The sequence below is a fragment of the Zophobas morio genome, unplaced genomic scaffold (genome assembly GCF_036711695.1).
Source record: "Zophobas morio isolate AGI-343-1 ecotype UQ-CSIRO unplaced genomic scaffold, CSIRO_AGI_Zmor_V1 ptg000030l, whole genome shotgun sequence".
Classification (NCBI taxonomy): domain Eukaryota; kingdom Metazoa; phylum Arthropoda; class Insecta; order Coleoptera; family Tenebrionidae; genus Zophobas; species Zophobas morio.
In genome coordinates this window covers 12,952,077-12,971,682 of record NW_026972135.1, presented here as the reverse complement: position 1 = coordinate 12,971,682, position 19,606 = coordinate 12,952,077, and the positions used below count along the sequence as shown (strand labels likewise).

Below are 19,606 nucleotides of genomic sequence, written 5' to 3'. Positions count from 1 at the left end.
TCATTATTATTAACTTCTACTTCTAATATAGAATTGTTTACGTGTTTTGTTTTTTCTTCATCGTTTTTTCTATCTTTGAACCAGCATTCGGTTTCAGGATGAAATCTAATACCTTTGTCTTTATTTTTGCAGATTTCACAAGGTATCTTTTCGCTTTGTCTTTGTTATTGACTCTATATTTCTTTGTTTCTAAATTTTGCTTAGAAGCTAAATGTTCCAATTTACCTATTTCATTATATAGGTCTTCAGTTTTCTGTAGTTTCTCTCTCTCAATTCTATCAGCTACGAAATTTGGCAAGCCAATAGCGATTAAATCTATCAGTGTTCCATCACCAATGGACTATCTTACTTCTAATAAAAGTTTTTCTTTTTTTTAGCGCGTAATCAAGCATGGAGTCGGTTTGACATTTAAATGACATTGCATATCTTATGCAATTTGATAGTTTTATGTTTTCTCGACGTTTCATGACCCCTAGAGTACGAAAAAAATGAGTCTCCCGTTTCCGTCGGTCCGTCGTCTGCCTGTCTGTCCGTCTGTCCGTCTGTATGTCTGCCTGTGTCGATTTTTATTAGACAGATAATATTTTACGACTACAGGACCAATTGCTGTCAAATTTTATATGTACATTAGGAACAAAAATTGTCTAATCATCCGCACCAACAATTTGATGACATCATTTCAAATAATGCAATTTTAAAATGAGTTAAATGTTATGCTGTTACAATACATTCTTATTAGTTTACTCTTGGGAATTCAAAAATATAAGCAACATTCTTAAACCAATTTTTGAACGAATGTACATAATTACATTAGTAGTTACGTACTAGATAATTCACGAGGAAATTTAAATAGAAAAGAGGACCTTTATATTCAGTTAGAATTTGAACACGTACCAAGAAACAATGTGTCAGCTCCTTCTAATACACTGATGAAATAATGGAAATATAAAAATTATAGACATTAATGTACCAATCCAGCCGCTAATTTCTGAGGTGCATTCAGTATCTTACATTTTACGAAAAATTGCAAATTAAATCAAAATTTAGAAATTTTTTGGTGAAAATAAAGTTGCTTTCGCGTGGTTCCAAACGAACAAAACGATGAATTTTGAGGTTTCTGAAGAAATAGCGGCAAAAGCCGAAAAAACTAAGGATTCTTTACTACTTTTAAAGTCCAGGCAAATGTACGAGAAAAAATTTAAAAGTTTTAACGAGTGGAAAGGGAAAATTTCTCTTGATGGCATAAACGAAACTGGGATGATGACTTACTTTCAAGACCTGGTGAGTTAGTTTAAATATGTTGACTAATAATGGTCCTTTTTTATATAGTTTGAAAAATACAGCCCTAATTCCTTGTGGACAATATTGACATTTCGAATTTCAAACAGTTTATTGCATTCCTTCAGCAAAAGTCGAAGGGATATTCTCCCAAAAAGTCACAAGTCTTGACAGGGGAACAAGTTTTAACGTTCGTAAAAGATGCTCCTGACGAAACACATCTTTCGAACAAGGTATGCAAAAGATTTATTTGACAACGTTTTCTCAAAATATGTTGTTTCAGGTGATTCTAGTAATTGGCGTATTTGGTGCTTTAAGAAAAATTGAGGTGGTGCAGCTCACTATCGAAAATGTTATTGATAAAGGAAGTGTTATATTAGTGCAAACTCCAAAAACTAAAATCGATGAACCCAAGTCGTTTACGATAATGACCTTCATCAAACTTCAAGAGGAAGCTATCCACTTAGAAAATTCTGTTTTAACTGGAAACTTACATCTACCATCTGGAATTGCTGCGTCTTCTTTGATGTCAGGGATATTTCAAAATTGTAATTTTTATTTCGGGACACATCAGAAACTTTTTTGACTTTGTACCTTCTGTTGTAGTTATTAATGTTGAATAAAATTGTTAAAAAAAGTGGAGGGCGTTATGGTTCATAACAGCCTTTCATAATGGCCTCGTTATTATTGAGTTGTTAATGTGTTTGGTGTCATAGCAATTATAAGGAATTAATAGATGAGTGGAATATAAAAACATATTGTACACCTGAGTCTGCTTCCCGAACTATATAGTTGTGTAAATTACTTTTGTTTTTGTGGTGTGAAATATAAAAGTTACAATTATTCAAATTACTAAAATTTATATCAAATTGCCGATAAATGGGCAAAATTAGTTTCTTGTTTTGACAGGGAATTTAACATGACCACCAATTCACCAATTCTACATCTTCCGAAAACTTCCACAATAAAAATTACTTTTTGGAGTAAATATTCATCATCACAAGCATTATCTAAGAACGTCTTCATTTCTTTTTAAGGAAATGTATTTTTTAGAGATGTACCGACTACAGTCGGCCGACTGTTTATAAATGCAACAGACAGTGGGTTTTTTTTTCTATTTCTCTGACTACCTTAAAAACTTGTTTTATTTTAATAAAAGGAATAACTGAAGTTTCTTTTTTTTTCAAAAAATGTGTTAAATTTTTTTGGATAATTTTAACATTTAATTTTTTGTAGTAACTCAGTACAAAAATAAAGAATAACACAATTTAGGGCAGTTTATACAATACTTAACCAATTTTAACCACTTTTTTGGAAAATTTTTGGAAATTTTAAATGCGCTTTGCGTGTTTATTGGACCATATATCGTGACGGCGATTTCAGAATCGTAACTAGCGGAAGATTATCTACACTTTGACACCAATTTTCGGTCGATTAAACTAATTTTAACCGGTTTTGACAAAGCCGACTAGTCGGCCGACTGCAGTCGGCACATCTCTAGTATTTTTCTGTTACTTAAGCAACTTCATTAGACCCGACTTTTTCCACAAAAATACAACCAACGAATAAATAATCACCACTAAACAGTGGTATCAATCAGTGTTAGTTAATGAAACATTTAACGGGGGTTGGTAAATTACCGGTTGACACGGAAGGTCTACTAAGTGAATGACTCCACTTATAATTCATGGCTTCATAAAATATTTAGCCATTTTCAGTGGATCCCTAAACGTTAGCTCATTATTTTTAACAATCCTTTTTATATTACATATTTATTTTGATGCAAATACTTTTGGATTACATTTTGCTACACATTGTTGAAAATTAGTTCCATGTAGTGTTTTTTACTTCCCGAACGTAAGCTAAGAAATCCATTGGGTGACTGACTACCTCCATGTTTTTTCAAAGTTTGATATACAATTTTATGTTTATGAATCCGCTTTGATTTTTTATTATCCAGATATTCATAAAACAAATCTAAATTGCATCATCAAAGTTTTTACCGTACCGTCAAAATGTAGAAAAACACATTTTATAAAATAACCTTCGACTATTTTTTTTTATAATTTGGTTGCAATGGTTTCGTATTTATCATACCAAAGACTTTTCGATTTATTTATGAACTTGACCTCCTTTTCTACGGCTCTAACAAAAATCAATTCGTTTAGAGTAATTACAGCCTGATATTAATAATTGAAGCAGAGATCGCATGTGTGTTATTAAGTGGATCCCGGACTCATAACCGGTAATTTGTGTCAATATGGAATGTTTATAATACTTTAATATGGTAGTTAGTTCACAACCAGACATGTTGATGCACAGTGGCCAACAATAAATTGCATTCTTTCATGATTACGCTAATTGATCCAACAAATCTGTATTAACTAAGTAAATCGTTTACCACAACTCTATTTCGTCTCTATAATATGACGTCTAGTGGGAATTGAGGTGTGACATTATATTTTTATAATGTTAATTCTCGTGTTTTCTAGAAGTAGCGTCGAATTTGTAATAATTTGACTCTTAATATATTGTTCTTCGAATTCTTAAAAAATCCTTGGCTCCAAGTTGGCCATGATTTCTTGCAAACGTTGTGAAGTGCATGTATAGATATGATACGTATTCAGTAGACTCAAAATTTAATCCATGACATCGAACCATCTAAAATGGTACAAATTAACCTCATTTTTCGTATAATAAAATTAACTCTCTTCACGACTCTATCAAATGTCAATTGTATAGAATACTATGGATTAATAAAACACATGCGTTTGTCTTTAACTGGTTGTCTTTAATTTGTGAACTTTTTATTTTTTTCTGCTGGTTTGTGCTGTTTTGTTCCTATTCAGCATTTTTGTCGATTGAATTTTTGTTATTAGATTCCCTCTTTGTAGTTGTTTTGTGCGTCTGTGATAGTTGTATGTGTCACTTTTGACCTTTTTTATATCTGTTCAGTCGCCTTTTTTGTCACTTTATATCTATTTCCTGTTTATTTTTCTACTTTATTGCCTTTTTTATGACTTTCTTTGTTATTACTGTCGTCTTTTTTTAATTTTGTGTTTAAGGTTCGTTTGTCCCTTTTTTATCATTTTTAATGTCGTATCTTTTCTTGCAGATTTTTTCTTGTTCTTTTTTGTTAATATGCGTTTAAACCTAGATTTTTTTTAGATTGGTTTCATAATGTGTTTTGACTTCATATTTTCTGTCTATTTTGTCATATTCTTTATCACCTCTTTACCTCTTTCATCCTATGTTTTGTGGCTACTTTTGTCGCTATTTTTTGTATTTTTTCGCATTCTTCGTTGCCTTTTTTGTATTATTTTTGGGATAACTTTTATGGTTTCTTTCGTACCTTATCTATATAGTTTTTCTTCTCATTTTGTGAACTATTTTTAAACAAGCGAAATATAACAAATAGAATAGGGTTTACTAAAATAGAAAATTCGAAGGACGTTATCAAATTGTTGGTGGAGATTATCAGATAAATTATGGTTAGCATTTTTTTGTCTACACGAAATTCCTAAAGCCTTCGATCCGGTAGCTTCGGATATGATATCAATTAAAAATCAACACAGACAGACGACAGATGACAGACGGAAACGCTAGACTGACATTTTCGTACTCTATAAGTCATGAAACGTCAAGAAAACAAGAAAGTAGTTATATATAAAACTATAAAAAAAATACTACAAAAAAGAGACACACAAACAAAAAAAAAAATACGAAAAACAGAGACAGTGCTAAAGGCAAAGAATATGAAGAGTACATACACAATAGTGTACGAAAAAGACGGTTTAGAAACAAGCACAAACTATGCATCAAAAAACGATAATAGAAAAAACGAAAAAAGCCACGAAAAAGCGTGCAAGAAAGATCACCAAAAAAAGAGTAAAAAATAAGCGACGTCCACAGCAATATCTAGAAAAAAAAGCAAAAATAGAAAAGACAAAATAGACACAAAGGGATTGACAAAATTAAGAATAAGACAGATGTAAATAACTCAAGGAAGAAAAACATGACAACAAAAAAAATTAAAATAACAAAACAAACGAATAATAAATGCAGTTCAATCCACAAGAAAAAAATTGGTCTAAGGTTATTTCGACAGAACTTCCCTTGCTCCAGAAGGGTAAATAACACCCCCTCAATTCCTGGGCCTCGAGGGTGTAAATTCCAAGGGGGTACGGTCTGAACAAATGGGGACAATATGAAAAATATTTAAAGCAGATAATCAGTGGAAAACAATATATTCGTAATTCCTAGTACTTGTTTAACTTTAACTGTTGTGTTTATGTTTATTCGACCATTAGTACGTCATATCGTGTCAGCGCCGGGATTGAAGTACGTAACCGTGACATTAAATGCATGCATATGTGTTATAAGAAACTGACATTTGATTAATTTTGTCTCTTTAACATAAAAGAGACGACCAATTAATTAAGTAAGCATACTCGATTTTTTTCCCAAAAAGTATACCTAGAGAATAGTAAGATAGTACAAGTACGAAATAAATTGACTGATTTATTAATTTATTTCAGTCACCTTGTATAAGCAAATCTAAAATATATTAATGCAATGATAAATTACAAGTATAGACTGATAATATTTTGCACATTTTAGATAGGATTTATTCGGCAAAATTTTGAGATGACGTCATCAATTTTTTGGGGTTAATACACAGATACATTTTGATTAAAAATTTAACATGCTTACAATAACATCTGCCAGATTTCAAAGTATTCAGTTCTGCAATTTTTGATTTAATGAATAAAATAAATTGACTGATTCATTAATTTTTTTGGGACACCTGTATAAGCAAATCCAGAAAATACGAATGGAATGATAGATCACAGGTATACACTCATCATATTTTGGACATTTTAGAGAGGATTTATCATAACTTTAAAACATCTGTAAAATTTCAAAGCATTCGGTTTTGCAGATTCAAAATTAAATTGCAAAATGTTATTTTATAATTTAGATTTTTTTTCCAAAGTCTGGATACTTCGGATAAAAAAATCAATACAACATCATAAATTATATGTGTAGGACTGTTATTTTATACAATTTAAAACCCATTTACTATCTACAATTTTGAAGTGACGTCATCACATTATTGGTGGGGATGATTAGACAAATTTTGGTTAGCGTTTTACCATCTACGTGATAGGCCTAATATAAATATAAAATTTGACAACAATCGGCCCGGTACTTTTGAAGATTATCTGTCTAATAAAAATCTGTGACGGCAGACAGACGGACAGGCAGACAGACGCACAGACTGACAGACGGAAAAGGGATACCTATTTCTTTGTACTTTAGGGGTAATGAAAGGTCGAAAAAACGTAAAAGTAACGGGAAGTAAACATTATAAATGTGAGGCTGACTCTTTGAATTTTAATTTCTAGAAATTTTGCCTAAAATTTTATTTTTTTTTAAATGATTTAATGGTTTATAATCACCAATATAATTTGCGAAATCTTGACAAACTAAAATAAAAACAATTAATAAACAGTTTTTATTTTGTATTCGTAAGCTTAGCTCAATTTACCTAGTTGAACCAATTAATACTAAGATTTAATTATAGCTTAATTTTCCAGTGGCCCCTGCTATCCATTTTTTGAAACATGAGATTGCCTTCCACCATTGACCTTCACCGCAATTTACAGCTAAAGTGTCCAACTAATCGAAGATATTCTATTTTCCACATCAAGATCAAATACTGTTATACAAGCAAAAATTATAACTGATGATATGTTCCGAATAATTAAAAATGAATGCCTGTTTTCAGAAAATTACAGCACATGCAACTCGAGCGTTTATTTTTCTTCCATAATTGCATCTCATTAGTCATTATGAATCAAGAATAAGTCAAATGTGGTATCGATCACTTAATTATTTGCAGCCATTATAAAAGGAAATAAAACTTGACACAGTTCATATGTACTTCAGACTTTACATTTACATCTTCAAAATGTAGCTTAAATTTAATTACCTACTTTACAATTTTTAATAGCTGTTTTATTTAGGGTTTTTAATAACTATTATAATTTACGTTATTATCCAGAAATAATGCTTTCATACGCTGGATTGCATCCGTATTTTAGGTCCAAGCTGCTGATGTTTTACAATCATTACGTCAACTGTAGCTTCTTCACGTTTCTTCTTCTACTGGCCATTGTAGAAGTAGCGCTTTGGTGTAACAGGGACACACTTCAAGCAATCGAAGGTCTGTCTTCTGTACTTTTTATGCTATATGTACGTATATGATATATATTTAAGGATACCATTTATCACAAAATTTAGACATTTTGCAGATACATAATCAGCTATTACAATAAACCGATTTTGGAGCATTTACTCCAAAATCAGTCCAAATTTTGGGGAATTGCAAACCTTCAAGGATCCATACGTGAAGAGTGCGAATATATTTTCCAAAACACGTCAAATTTTATCCGTTATTACAAAAACTACGCTGTGATTTTAGCAGCTGTGTTTTACATACAGCCGTTCATTTTTCACGAATTGCAAATGAAAATTTATGTACCGGAAGGATGGTTTTATTTTTTGTATGCTGTTTACTGGTATATGACACCCCCTTTATTTGTTAGTGTTTATGGTGTGACATCACTGTTTTGTGCCCTTTCTGTTCCAGCAGTAATTCAGTTTAAATTACTGGCACATAGGTTTGAAACTTTGCAGACGCCTGAAAAACTGAAGGACTTGGTCGATTATCACAATTTTTTAATTAAGTACGTATTTAAATCTCCATATTTTTTTAAATAGTGATTTTTATAGATATTGCAGCAAAATCAACACTTATTTTAGCGCTACACTTCTGTTCGAATTTTTCATCACCGTTTCAGTGTGCTGCATTCTTATATTCATATGTGTGAAGTTGAGCTTTATATTGTTTTTGTTATTTGTTGCAGTAAATTATGAAGTATTTTTTAGCGATTACCCATTTGTGGACAAAGTCAAATATATCGGATTTATCGTAAGCCAGTTTCTGGATACTGCAATTTATTGTTACACCGCTGAATTGGTCACAGAGGCTGTAAGTTTTTTCTTCTGTCCTTTTTTTCACGTAATAATACAATGTTAGTCGGAGAAAGTTAGCAATATATTCTACAACCAAATTTGGTACAACTTTGAAGAATCCAGTATTAGTAAACAAGTGATTTTTGTTATTAGTAGAGCACAAAAGAAGATTCTTTTTAGTGGATATGGAATAGTTTGGATTAATATGATGACCTTCACTCAGGTAGTTTTATAATTTAGTGAAAGATTTGATACAAGGTGGTGCTATTCTTAGGTGTTTAAGGTAACTATGTCTTTTGTCAGTTATCTTAATGCTGTGACAATGTAAATTTGGAATAAGTTATTGGACTAATGTAACACATTTTACATGATAATAAAAGGAGAAAGCAATTTTTTAATATTTTAGTCTTGGTGCTTTATTATGTTTTCTTATTTTTTTTAGATTGCTCCAATCTAGCTTTGTTCCATAAAAACAGTAACTATTAGGCTCATTTCCGACTAAACCAAAGTGCAAAAAAGTGAAAATATTGTAAAATAATGTTTTTAATGCTAACACATATTTCGTCGGTATGCTACTATAATGTTCATTTGGATTATTCGTCTTATTAATTAGACACTCAAGTAAGTGATTCATGCTTTTTTTCTCACAAGTTTAAAGTTTGTCAGTTAAACGAGCGAAAAAAATAGCTTTCAAAACGTGTTACACGGGTCATTTAAAAAAAATTGCTTTAAAATGATTACAACTGTCAAATTAAAAGTTTATAAATTTATCATAATCAATGAAATCGTGAAAAAACTCTCGTTACATACAGTTTTAAGTTAAAAAGTATTATTTCCATTACGTTTGATAGTTTAAAAAATTAAATACATATTTTTTTTTAATAAATTTGGTGCAAAGAAATTTGAATTTATATATTAACAATTAATTTTGGAGTTTACTGCATTCTTTGCAGAAAATTTTTTGGTCACTACAAGTTAGTTCTGGATTATCTTTAATCCATAATAAAACCAAAGATGTTTCTTCATTCAGGACTTTTTTGGAGCTTCACACTGTTAATGAGGCGCTTGTAGATACGAAAGAATGAATAATTTATCTCATTCCCTTCGCTAAGTACCTACATACCAATCTCCACTTTTACGCCATTTGTGTAAATAAGATCGTAAAAAGATTAGTTTTGACCATGGAGCAAAGAATATACTCATACTGGAGGAAGTGTCAGACTTAACATGATGGTTTCGAGCCAAACCGGTAAAGCGCCATAAACAGTACCCCTTATTACCCAGATAATACTGCCGATGACAGCGACGTACAGTTTTATTTTTTTGAAGCGGCTCATGGAACAAAAATTGTTGAATAAAACAACGCACACAACAGTTTTATATTATCTATTAATTAATATTATTTAAAATATTTAAATCAATCAATACATCACGAGTAACAAGTAATACAAACAGTGAATGCCGTTAAAAAGTAGAAACGAGGATGACGACGCTACTGAGTAGTGGTTATTCGCAATGGAGTGACTAATTTTTAGCTTGGGAAGTTTTAAAAGTTTATTGAGGGGCATTTCACTCGGAAGGCCGACTATTCACTCAGAATTATTTGCCTAATCTGTCGGATGTAGGTGGGCAGATGTACACTGCGGCTTTAATCTTCTCCAGCCCATGTTGTAAGTTTTTGTAGGATGCAAAGTGCGGGCATTGATTAAATACATATAGATAGACCCATGCTATTGTTTGGAGCGAACAGGCCAACGGCCGGCACCAACAGTCGGCCGTCAAACACCGGCGAAAAGCTTGGACACCAATCACGCGCATAGGTAACACAAATCACACCAACAATACATTTAATAAATCTACCACTCGATAGAGGGCGACGAAAAAAATGTGTAAAAATCTCATAGTCAGCATTTAGATAATTTACAACGTTGCCAGATGAGCCTAACACAAGTTTGCCGTTATTTCCAGCCAAGTAGGTTTTATTTCGTTTAAAAGTTTCTGATAAAGAAATGGGATTATTATAATGAATAAAAATAAATAAAACAAACAAAATATTACTTGTTATTTTAAATACTTGTTAGTGCTAACATTATTATAAATACGGTCCGGTAACTCAAATTTTACAGTACGAGTGAGATGTTTCAGGACGAGGCGACAGTAGGGAGCCGAGTCTTTAATTTCGAAACGAGTACTGCGAAAAGAGTTACCGGACGTATGTCGTTATGGATTTTATTTCATACTATCAACATATTTTTTTATTCGATAAAATAATTACTATTTTGAGAAAAAGTTCAAATCGAGTCACTTTTTCTGACATCGTCAGCAACCGCTGCTTGGTAAATGTTTTAATTTATTTATTCGTGCAAATCAGCATCAAAAATGGTGTTTAAACACATAGTAACACTTTACAGGACTTCTTTTTAGCTCAATTTTACCGGACTTGTCCGTTTTTTTTTATTTTACCGGACTCCTTCGAATCCAGTAAAACGTGAAATTTGACACAGTATGAAGTAAAATAAATGTAAATAACACATTGGAAATTTTTTCTACGCTTTTATGTGCTCGCTTTTGTTACTAATAATACAAAGGAAAATGCTTTTAAATGCGTTTTTTCAAAACTTACTATATTTTTTTAGAAAATTTATTAGATTAGAGACGGACAGATATATACTAAAGACAAAACATATGCATTCATATATATCTTAAAAAAACGGGTAACATATGCCGCATAAAGTCAAAAATCAGACATTTTCTTTCACATTTTATGATGTTAATACAATTAAGTATATCGATAACTCGCTACTGAAAATTTATTGAACTATAATTTGTGTTAAAAAAAGGTTTTTGTGGTTTTATGGTTTATTAACATAATTTACTTATTTACATTAAATATTTTTAATACATAGCACAAGTTCTCGATATTCTTTATTTTTATTCCAAGTAATAATTGTGTTTCCTTTATTTTTAACCAAGAAAATTTTTCGGTTATTATTTAACATACTTTTGTACATTAAGAAACTCCATTCCACGTCGCAGGACGTTACAGGACAATGTTTCACTTCGACACAAGAACTACTCGTATCTCAAAGAAAACAAAAAGTGGAAAAATGGAACAGCTTTAGAAACTATTCTTTTATTTGTTCTGTCTTGCAGCGAGAAAAGAATATAGCGTATTGTACCTATATTTCATAGTAAAATTGTCGATCCGGTTTAAAATTCTACCCACCTAATTAGGTAATTACGTCAACAAACTAAAATTTTCATTGAAGAGACAGACTGTTCTAGGAAACTTCACTAAATCTCTTTATTTACGAGCTATTCAAAGACCGCCGGTCTCACTGATATTTCTTACCTGGCTCCTTTGAATGAAGCGAAAAATGCACAAATTGGAAATATAGTAAATGGAGTAGTACCTACATATGTATGTATGCGTAATATGTCGTTAGACATTAAGTATTTTGCAAATAAAATTTATTTCATTGAAAACAGAAGCATTAAAAAACATATCTGTACAAGTTTGGTATCGATATGGCCAGTTGTTTAGTATATGCAAATATGCTTTTGTTCGTATTTACATTCATTACGAACCAGGTTATCAAATAATCTATTTTCACATAGCGGGACTTTCAAGCGGCAGAAGAGTTAAAAACCATAAATTTTCATTGAAGAGACAAACTCTTCCAAGAAAATTTACCAAATCTTTTAGTTTACGCACTATTGGACGAGCACTCCTTAAAACGGTCAGTATACCTAATCGCATTATTGCATTTAGAATGTTCTGGTAAATAAATGGGATTATTATAATGAACAAATAAAACAAATAAATTATGATTATTATTTGTTGTTTTAATCCATTAGACGCTTATAGGCTTATAAGCATACTTTTCTTGAAAAATCGGTAATAAATTCAGTGAAGCATCTTTCTGCCTTAATTCCTCTTGGTAAATTGGGATTTTGAATAGAGGTTGCAGGAAAATTTTGTATGGTTTTATGGTTTATTTACATAATTTTCTTATTTACAAAGAATGTTTTTAATATATAATACAAGTTCTTGATATTATTTATTTTAATTACATTTAATAAACCATAAAACCACAAAAATCTTTTTTTAACACAAATTATATTTCAATAAATTTTCAGTAGCGAGTTATCGATATACTTAATTGTATTTACATCATAAAATTTATTTATTTTACTTAATACTATGTCAAGTTTGACGTTTTACTGGATTCGAACGAGTCCGGTAAAATTGAGCCAAAAAGGACAAGTGTTCCATTTCCGGAAGCGGCCACTGACCCTTTTGGGTCTCTTTTGCTTTACCTGTTATTGTAAATACAAATGTAAATTTAGTACTTCTGTAAATCTGTAACCGTCCTGTATTAAACATCGAAACCGAACGCTGTCTATTATTTCGCACGCAACAAAACAAAGGTCCTTCGAGCAATATCAAAGTACAATTCATTATTACATTGTCGTATCAACCAGATTACAAAAAACACTGGTAGGACGAGCCGAGTTGCACAAACATTGGTCCTTCGAGACGGATTGCACAAAACATTGGTCCATCGAGTCGGATTATACAAAACTTGTTATACTATGTGTTTAAACATATGATGCTGACTTGCACGAATAAACAAATTAAAACATTTGCCAAACAGAGGTTGCTAACGATGTCACAAAAAGTGACTCGATTTGAACTTTTTCTCAAAATAGTAATAATTTTATCGAATAAAAAAATATGTTGACAGTATGAAATAAAATCCATAACGACAAACGTCCGGTAACTCTTTCCGCAGTACTCGTTTCGAAATTAAAGACTCGGCTACCTACTCGTCCTGAAACATCCCACTCGTACAGTAAAATTTGAGCTACTATTTAGAATAACTTTAATAACTATTTATGTTTTCATCAACACTAACAAGTATTTAAAATAACAAGTAATAATTTGTTTGTATTGTTTATTCATTATAATAATTCCATTTATTTACCAGAAACTTTTAAACGAAATAAAATCTAATCGAATAGAAATAACTGCAAAGTTGTGTTAGACTCATCTGGCAACGTTGTAAATTATCTAAATGCTGACTATGAGATTTTTACACATTTTTTTCGTCGCCCTCTATCGAGTGGTAGATTTATTAAATGTATTGTTGGTGTGATTTGTGTTACCTATGCGCGTGATTGGTGTCCAAGCTTTTCGCCGGCGTTTGACGGCCGACTGTTGGTGCGCCATCTCTTGTTCGCCGGCCGTTGGCCTGTTCGCTCCAAACAATAGCATGGGTCTATCTATATGTAGTTAATCAATGGTGCGGAGAATAATAAAATCGGATAGCAGCCCGTAGCAGGGTCGTTCATGGAAAACTGCGAACCAATTATTTCTTCCTTTTTTTTTAGATCTAGGAGCTGCTTTACACGTCACAGAAATATCTATCGTAAAAGGAATTTTTAGAAATAATTTTCTCGTGATTAATCGGTTGCGAAAGATCATGAGGCACTCGAGGCAAGCCCTGACAAACTTATTAGCGGCGGTAGCGGAGATCTCCAGCTGGCTGCGGTATCACCACACTCGCGTAACCTCGTTTTCCAGAATTGTCAAAATGACATTGCCAAACTCAAAGCAATCATGGATTAAGCATTTTATTTTAAATTCAGTTAGTATCAAGTGGTACACGGTATTCGCATTTTGGGTTGCGTAAAAATAATTTTCAGAAGTAATTTTCTCGTGACTAACCCTGTACAGGTATTTTTACCACCCACATATGGCACAACTGAATTTTTCTTCAGTACAATACTAGTCACATAATAATAATTAAAACGTAAGTTTTTAGTTGCATTAGTACCTATATTTCTTACTAGATGTCCCGGTAACACAAAGTTATTCTTGACGCTCTAACAAAAGTTTTTGCAATATACATATATTTACAATACACGTAAACCTTTCTCAAACCCTGTAAAAGATCCGTTGCAATTTACAAGGGATTAAAATGAGTATTATATCCGTCCAGAGGAATTTACATTCGCTGCATATGGATACTCTAGATGTACTATTAGTTCATAAATTTTATTGTTTGGTGATATGTATAAAGACAAGAATAGACAATAGAGCCAATTCTGTATTACAATGTGTTAAAAGTTAAAGGTTGTTAAAAATATCATTTTTTAAATAATTGTATAATAAATCTAGTTAAGAACAATAAACACTTTTTTTATGTTGAGTAGTTATTATAATGAACCTAGTTCCTATAATATAATGAGTAAAATAAGCAACGACATAAATAGTAACAATCTCTTAAAAAAAAAGCAAAATGACAATTTATTAATAAAAAATCTTATGTAACAAGGTGTTTACGCTCGTATTTTTTAATTTTTAAAGTGCAACTATTAACTTCGTCACTTATCTATATTCAAATTGTTTTAAATTCGATATTTACACCTTACCTGATTGCTAAATTTATTGCAACTAAAATTCAGAATACAAAATATTTAGTGTTAATAAAAGAGAATACTTCCCGATGAATTTTACCTTGCTATCAATTGACGCTGCGATAAATTTACATGCGATCAATTGTCGCCGCGATCAATTTACGTGCGATCAGTTGTCGCCGCGATCAATTGTTGCTTGCGACCATTGTTTGCGATCAGTTGTTTGCGGCCAGTTGTAGTAGAATCATGGAAATGGTGGTTGCTTGGGGGAATGGAGTAGTGTCGAGATCTCCAGGGAAAAAACGGTTATGCTGCTTCTGAAGGGATCGTTGTCTGACTCGAGACCGGCGAATGTGAGGGTTCAGGATAAGCGTGTGAAGTATGTGAAAGAGGTGAAGTAAGGTATCTGGGTATATAAGTTAGTGAGCGTATGAATTTTAGGCCGCAAATCGAAAGTCTGGGAGGTAGGGTGATGGAAATGATGGGGAAATTGAGGCGTGTATTGAGGAATGAATGGAGTCTGGATAAACGAACGGTACGAATGATATATGAAGGATTAGTGGTTGCGTGTGCTTCGTTTGTTGTGGTGATATAGTCTGATTATATATGCGAGGGAGTTGGTGAACAAGTGTCAAAGGAGCGTGTTGTATGGGTACATGGTGCTTTAAGGATACGATGCAAGTGTTAGTGGGAAAGTTACCGTGTGATTTGGAATTTTTGAAGAGAGGAGTGATCTTTAGGGCGAAAAGGGGAGGGAGCCTAGGAGAAATGGAATGGCTGCAGATTAGGTTAGAACAGGGAGAGAATCTGGAGAAAAAGGTTGTGTTGGATGCGAAACTGTGGGAGATCTGGGAAAGAAGATGGGATATGAGCGAGAAGGGTAGAGTGACTCATGATTTTGTTACGAGTGTGAGGTTTGCGAGTGAGAATGTTTGGGTTGTTTTTGTTGACGGGGCATGGGAGGATGAATGAGTTTTTGAATAAAAGAGGACTGAGTGATACGGATCTGTGTGGTTGCGGTAGGTAGAGAATGTTTCGCATATTGTTTTCGAGTGTGGATTGTATGATGAGGAAAGAATGAGTTGTGAATGGTCAGTATGGATGGGGGAAGAGGAAACACGATTCGAAAGGTTGTTGGAGTCAAAAGAGATGTATGAGAGATTAATGGGATTTGCGGAAAGGGTGTTTAAGAAAAGGAGAAGGATGAGAGAGGGTGTGACGGAGTGAGGTATGGGGGTGCGGGTGATGGAGGATGATAGAATGAAGGAAGAGTGAAGTCGGTGCCGGTGAGGTACCGGCACTGTAATATATAAATGGAATGTGTGTATGCAATACTCATTTTTATCAACACCGACTCATTTTAATCCCCACTTATTGCAATGTAATGAGGTAATGACTAGACAGCGGATTTCTGTCGGGCTACGTCACGATTATAGGTGGGGACGCGCTGCATCGCCGGGCCTCGGTAGCGGGTGATAGGTAATCACTGAATTTAATTGTCAATTGATTCCATAAATACAATTAACGATTTATTAATCAAACGGCTAAGTAAATGGGAACTGGAATTAACAGCAGAGTGCAACGAAGCAGCGTTATTCTAATCGCAAATAAACGAAGTGCAGCCGGTAACTGCAATGAATTCCCATCCCGTACGAGCCGTACCGAGTTTGGCCTTGTCTAGCCCGACAGAAATCCGCTCCCTAGTAATGACTGTTTTTAATCCGTAGGGAGTTACAAAAATTTAACCCCGGCTTCATAAAAAGACAGGTAGCAACTCATAAACAGGTATCTAATTCCTTGGTACATTGCGTACTATTAATACTCGAAGATAATTTTTCTGCGTAAGTAAATATTAACGTTACAATAATTTTGGGAGGGACCCATATGGATACGCTCGTTACACTCTAACTAATTAAATTTTGGAAGGTTAATGTTATTAGTAGATCTAGTATCTTATTATTATTAATTATTAATAGAGAGCGGATTTATAAGCACAAAAAAATTAAGAATAAGCACGTAAATAAGCACCACATTTTCAATAAAAAAGTTTTATTTTAAGCAAAAAAGCATTAAAAACATAATCATATTACAAATCAAAGAACACTTCTTAGAACTTTGGATAAAATATTATTACAATAATCCTAGACTTTATATTTTACACACTTATTTCAGTTCTCTTTAAAACAATTTATAATTGTAATATGTTCCAAGTTGTCCACTGTAAAATTTTTTTAGCCGATCATTTAAAATGTGTTTAAAATTGGAAAATGTGCGTTTAACATCCACACTCGCTGTTGGCGCAAATTTGAATTTTGCAACTAATGTTGAATCTAACTCCAAATTTTCCACCTTCTGGCCTTGTTAAACACGAGCAACGTCGGAAATAACACCGAAACCTGCATTTTTATTTAACACTTCGTCAAGTTTTTGAGATACTCTAGTACCAATATCACCCCTTACTGCGTTTGCTTGTTGTTTAAATTCTTTCACTAAGTTTATGGCATCTACCAACAACATGTTGGGTTTTTCTAACTTTTCCATTACCTCACATACGAATTGATAATTGCTTCTTAGAAAAGCTAGATCTTGTCGCAAATCTTTGTGTTCCAAAATATTTATGCAATCTTTAATCGATTGAGAAGAATCTTCGCTAAACTCCGTAACTATTTCCTCAAATTCTTTGATATATTTGTCATAATAAAATGTGGCCTGTAACCATTTTCTCCACTTCGTTATAATCGGCTCTGGGGGCAATGGTATGTTTGGAAATTTTTCCTTAAAATGTTGCACTCTTATTAGTGGGGCTTTAACAAAAATATTTTTACCATTTGCCACTAATTTATTAACAGTAGGAAACTGCAAACGTATTCCTTCAGCCACTCTGTTTAAACCGTGGGCAATGCAAGCAGAGTGAATTAAGTTGGGGTACAATATTTTTAGATTATTCCTTGCTTTCAACATATAACGAGCTGCATCCGAGATCATCAATAAAATTTTATTCGCCGGTACGGCATTTGGCAAAAATAGTGACGTAAGACTGTCATTTACAAATCTGGTAATCGTATTGCCATTTGTTATATCTAACATTTTCAAACTTACTACATACCCTCGACTAGGGAAATTTTCATTTAAGATTCCAACAATTAAACTTGCCACGTATCTTCCACAACTATCGGTTGTTTCATCGACAGCGAACCATAAATAATTATCTCCAATGCGATGTTTAATTTCGTTGTAAACTTGCTGAAACACTGGGCCTACATAATTTTTTCGGAGAGTACTTTCAACCGGAATATGTCGATTGGAGTGTTTTTCAAGGAATTCTTGAAGAGGGCCTTTCTCCAATTTTTTTAAAGGTATATTGGACTGGATCATCATTTTACATAAATCAAAATTAAACTGAAACTGCTCATCTTTTGTGGAAGTAGATGCAACAGATTCATGTATGGTCTGCTGTTTAATTTTAGAAACTTCAAACATTTTCTTCCTTTCTACATGAAGAGTCGTTCTGACATGTTGCGTCACGTTATATTTTTTACCACTTTGAATCTAAAACAACCTACATATACAGGATTAGCAAAGGAAAATAGATAAAAAAAAATTAGTGGGCTTACGGTTTTCACACAAGCTCTGCAGAATATTTTGTTGTTTTCTAATTTTAATTCTGGAAAATCCCTTATCCACTCATCCGGCGTCGATTTTACTTTCGGCATTCTTTTAAAATATCAGTAATATTACCAAAAAGAACTCAACATGTGACAAGGGAGAACCACGTATAACACTGTACTACGACAGATGCGATAGACTGATGGTTGTGAAATAAACGTTTCATTTACTTAAAAGTTTCCATTAGAAAAATTTTAAGGTAGGTAGTTGGGTACAATAATCCTTTTTTCTAGAAAATCTTCAACGGTCTTGCCGCAAAATGCCGAAAAAGAACATCTGGTTAAAAGCTTTAATTCATTATCAACGGAAGTAAGGATTTAAAGTCATAAAATCTATGGAGTATTTTTCCAATCCTATAATAAAATTTTATTACCCAAACGACCGGAACCTATTCACAGAAAGGGTCTTGAGTAAGTGTACTTCAATGGTCAAGTCCAGGTAAAATGCATACGATACGATGCGACTAACTAACAAGTATTTGTCATCCCGACAAGGCCGGCATTTGAACAAAATATGCATTAAAACTCATATTCGTCGAAAAAAGCATTAAATAAGCATATAAGTTTTAATATGCATAAAATTGAAAAAAAAGCAAATAAGCATAAAAAAAATGTGTCAAATGACTCCAAATTGTATCATAGTTACAGATATAAAAAAGTTTTGAAGTACTTACATTTTTCACAAAGTTAATTATTAGTGCAAAGTTGACTAACAGGTGTAAACCCAATTAAAAGCCAACTAATGCGCTTATCTTCAGATGGAATAAAGGAGGTCACCGCAACTAGCAGCTAAAGGCTACTGCAGCCCATACAGGGATGCTATGAAACCTACTCAAATATAACCGTTAAAAACCACAAAACACTGCCTAACTTAAGTTTTGGACGAAATAATACATTTTAACTCTTGAGCGTTAGTTGAAAACATATCAGCTCATCGACAGAAGAGTAATTTTTTATCATGCACTGAATTGGAGAAAATTGCATGATATTCGTTCGTGCAGAAAATAACTCAAATATAGTAGACCAAAAGCTATAAGGTTATATGGCTATCCTAAAATTATGCCATTGTGTCGAAGTTAAGTTGCTTGCAATAGAAAAGGTATTAGTGTTGTAAATAACGTGTCCACTGCAGCTCGACCGGTTGTTGTGATTTCGTTCAGGGGTGGCTTTCACTAAATATGTATTTCCACCACTCCATT

The 19,606-nt window shown here is 32.8% G+C and overlaps 1 protein-coding gene across 1 annotated transcript; it reads left to right on the top strand.

Annotated features, from left to right (window-relative positions):
• Positions 1–1,101: 1,101 nt before the first annotated feature.
• LOC135138598 (uncharacterized) lies at positions 1,102–8,647 on the top strand. The gene is made up of 9 exons (XM_064068575.1): positions 1,102–1,281; positions 1,389–1,511; positions 1,562–1,806; positions 7,308–7,536; positions 7,585–8,030; positions 8,077–8,175; positions 8,233–8,335; positions 8,384–8,542; positions 8,594–8,647. The coding sequence occupies exons 1-9, from the start codon at positions 1,102–1,104 to the stop codon at positions 8,645–8,647; spliced, it is 1,638 nt and encodes a 545-aa protein (XP_063924645.1).
• Positions 8,648–19,606: the final 10,959 nt, after the last annotated feature.

What these genes read in the sequence shown, in the direction of transcription:
- LOC135138598 (XM_064068575.1), top strand. Translation starts at nt 1,102, where the DNA reads ATGAATTTTGAGGTTTCTGAAGAAATAGCGGCAAAAGCCGAAAAAACT. An exon ending in TGACTTACTTTCAAGACCTG is followed by an intron (nt 1,282 to 1,388) that starts GTGAGTTAGTTT and finishes AATTTCAAACAG; the next exon opens with TTTATTGCATTCCTTCAGCA. An exon ending in TATCACAATTTTTTAATTAA is followed by an intron (nt 8,031 to 8,076) that starts GTACGTATTTAA and finishes TGATTTTTATAG; the next exon opens with ATATTGCAGCAAAATCAACA.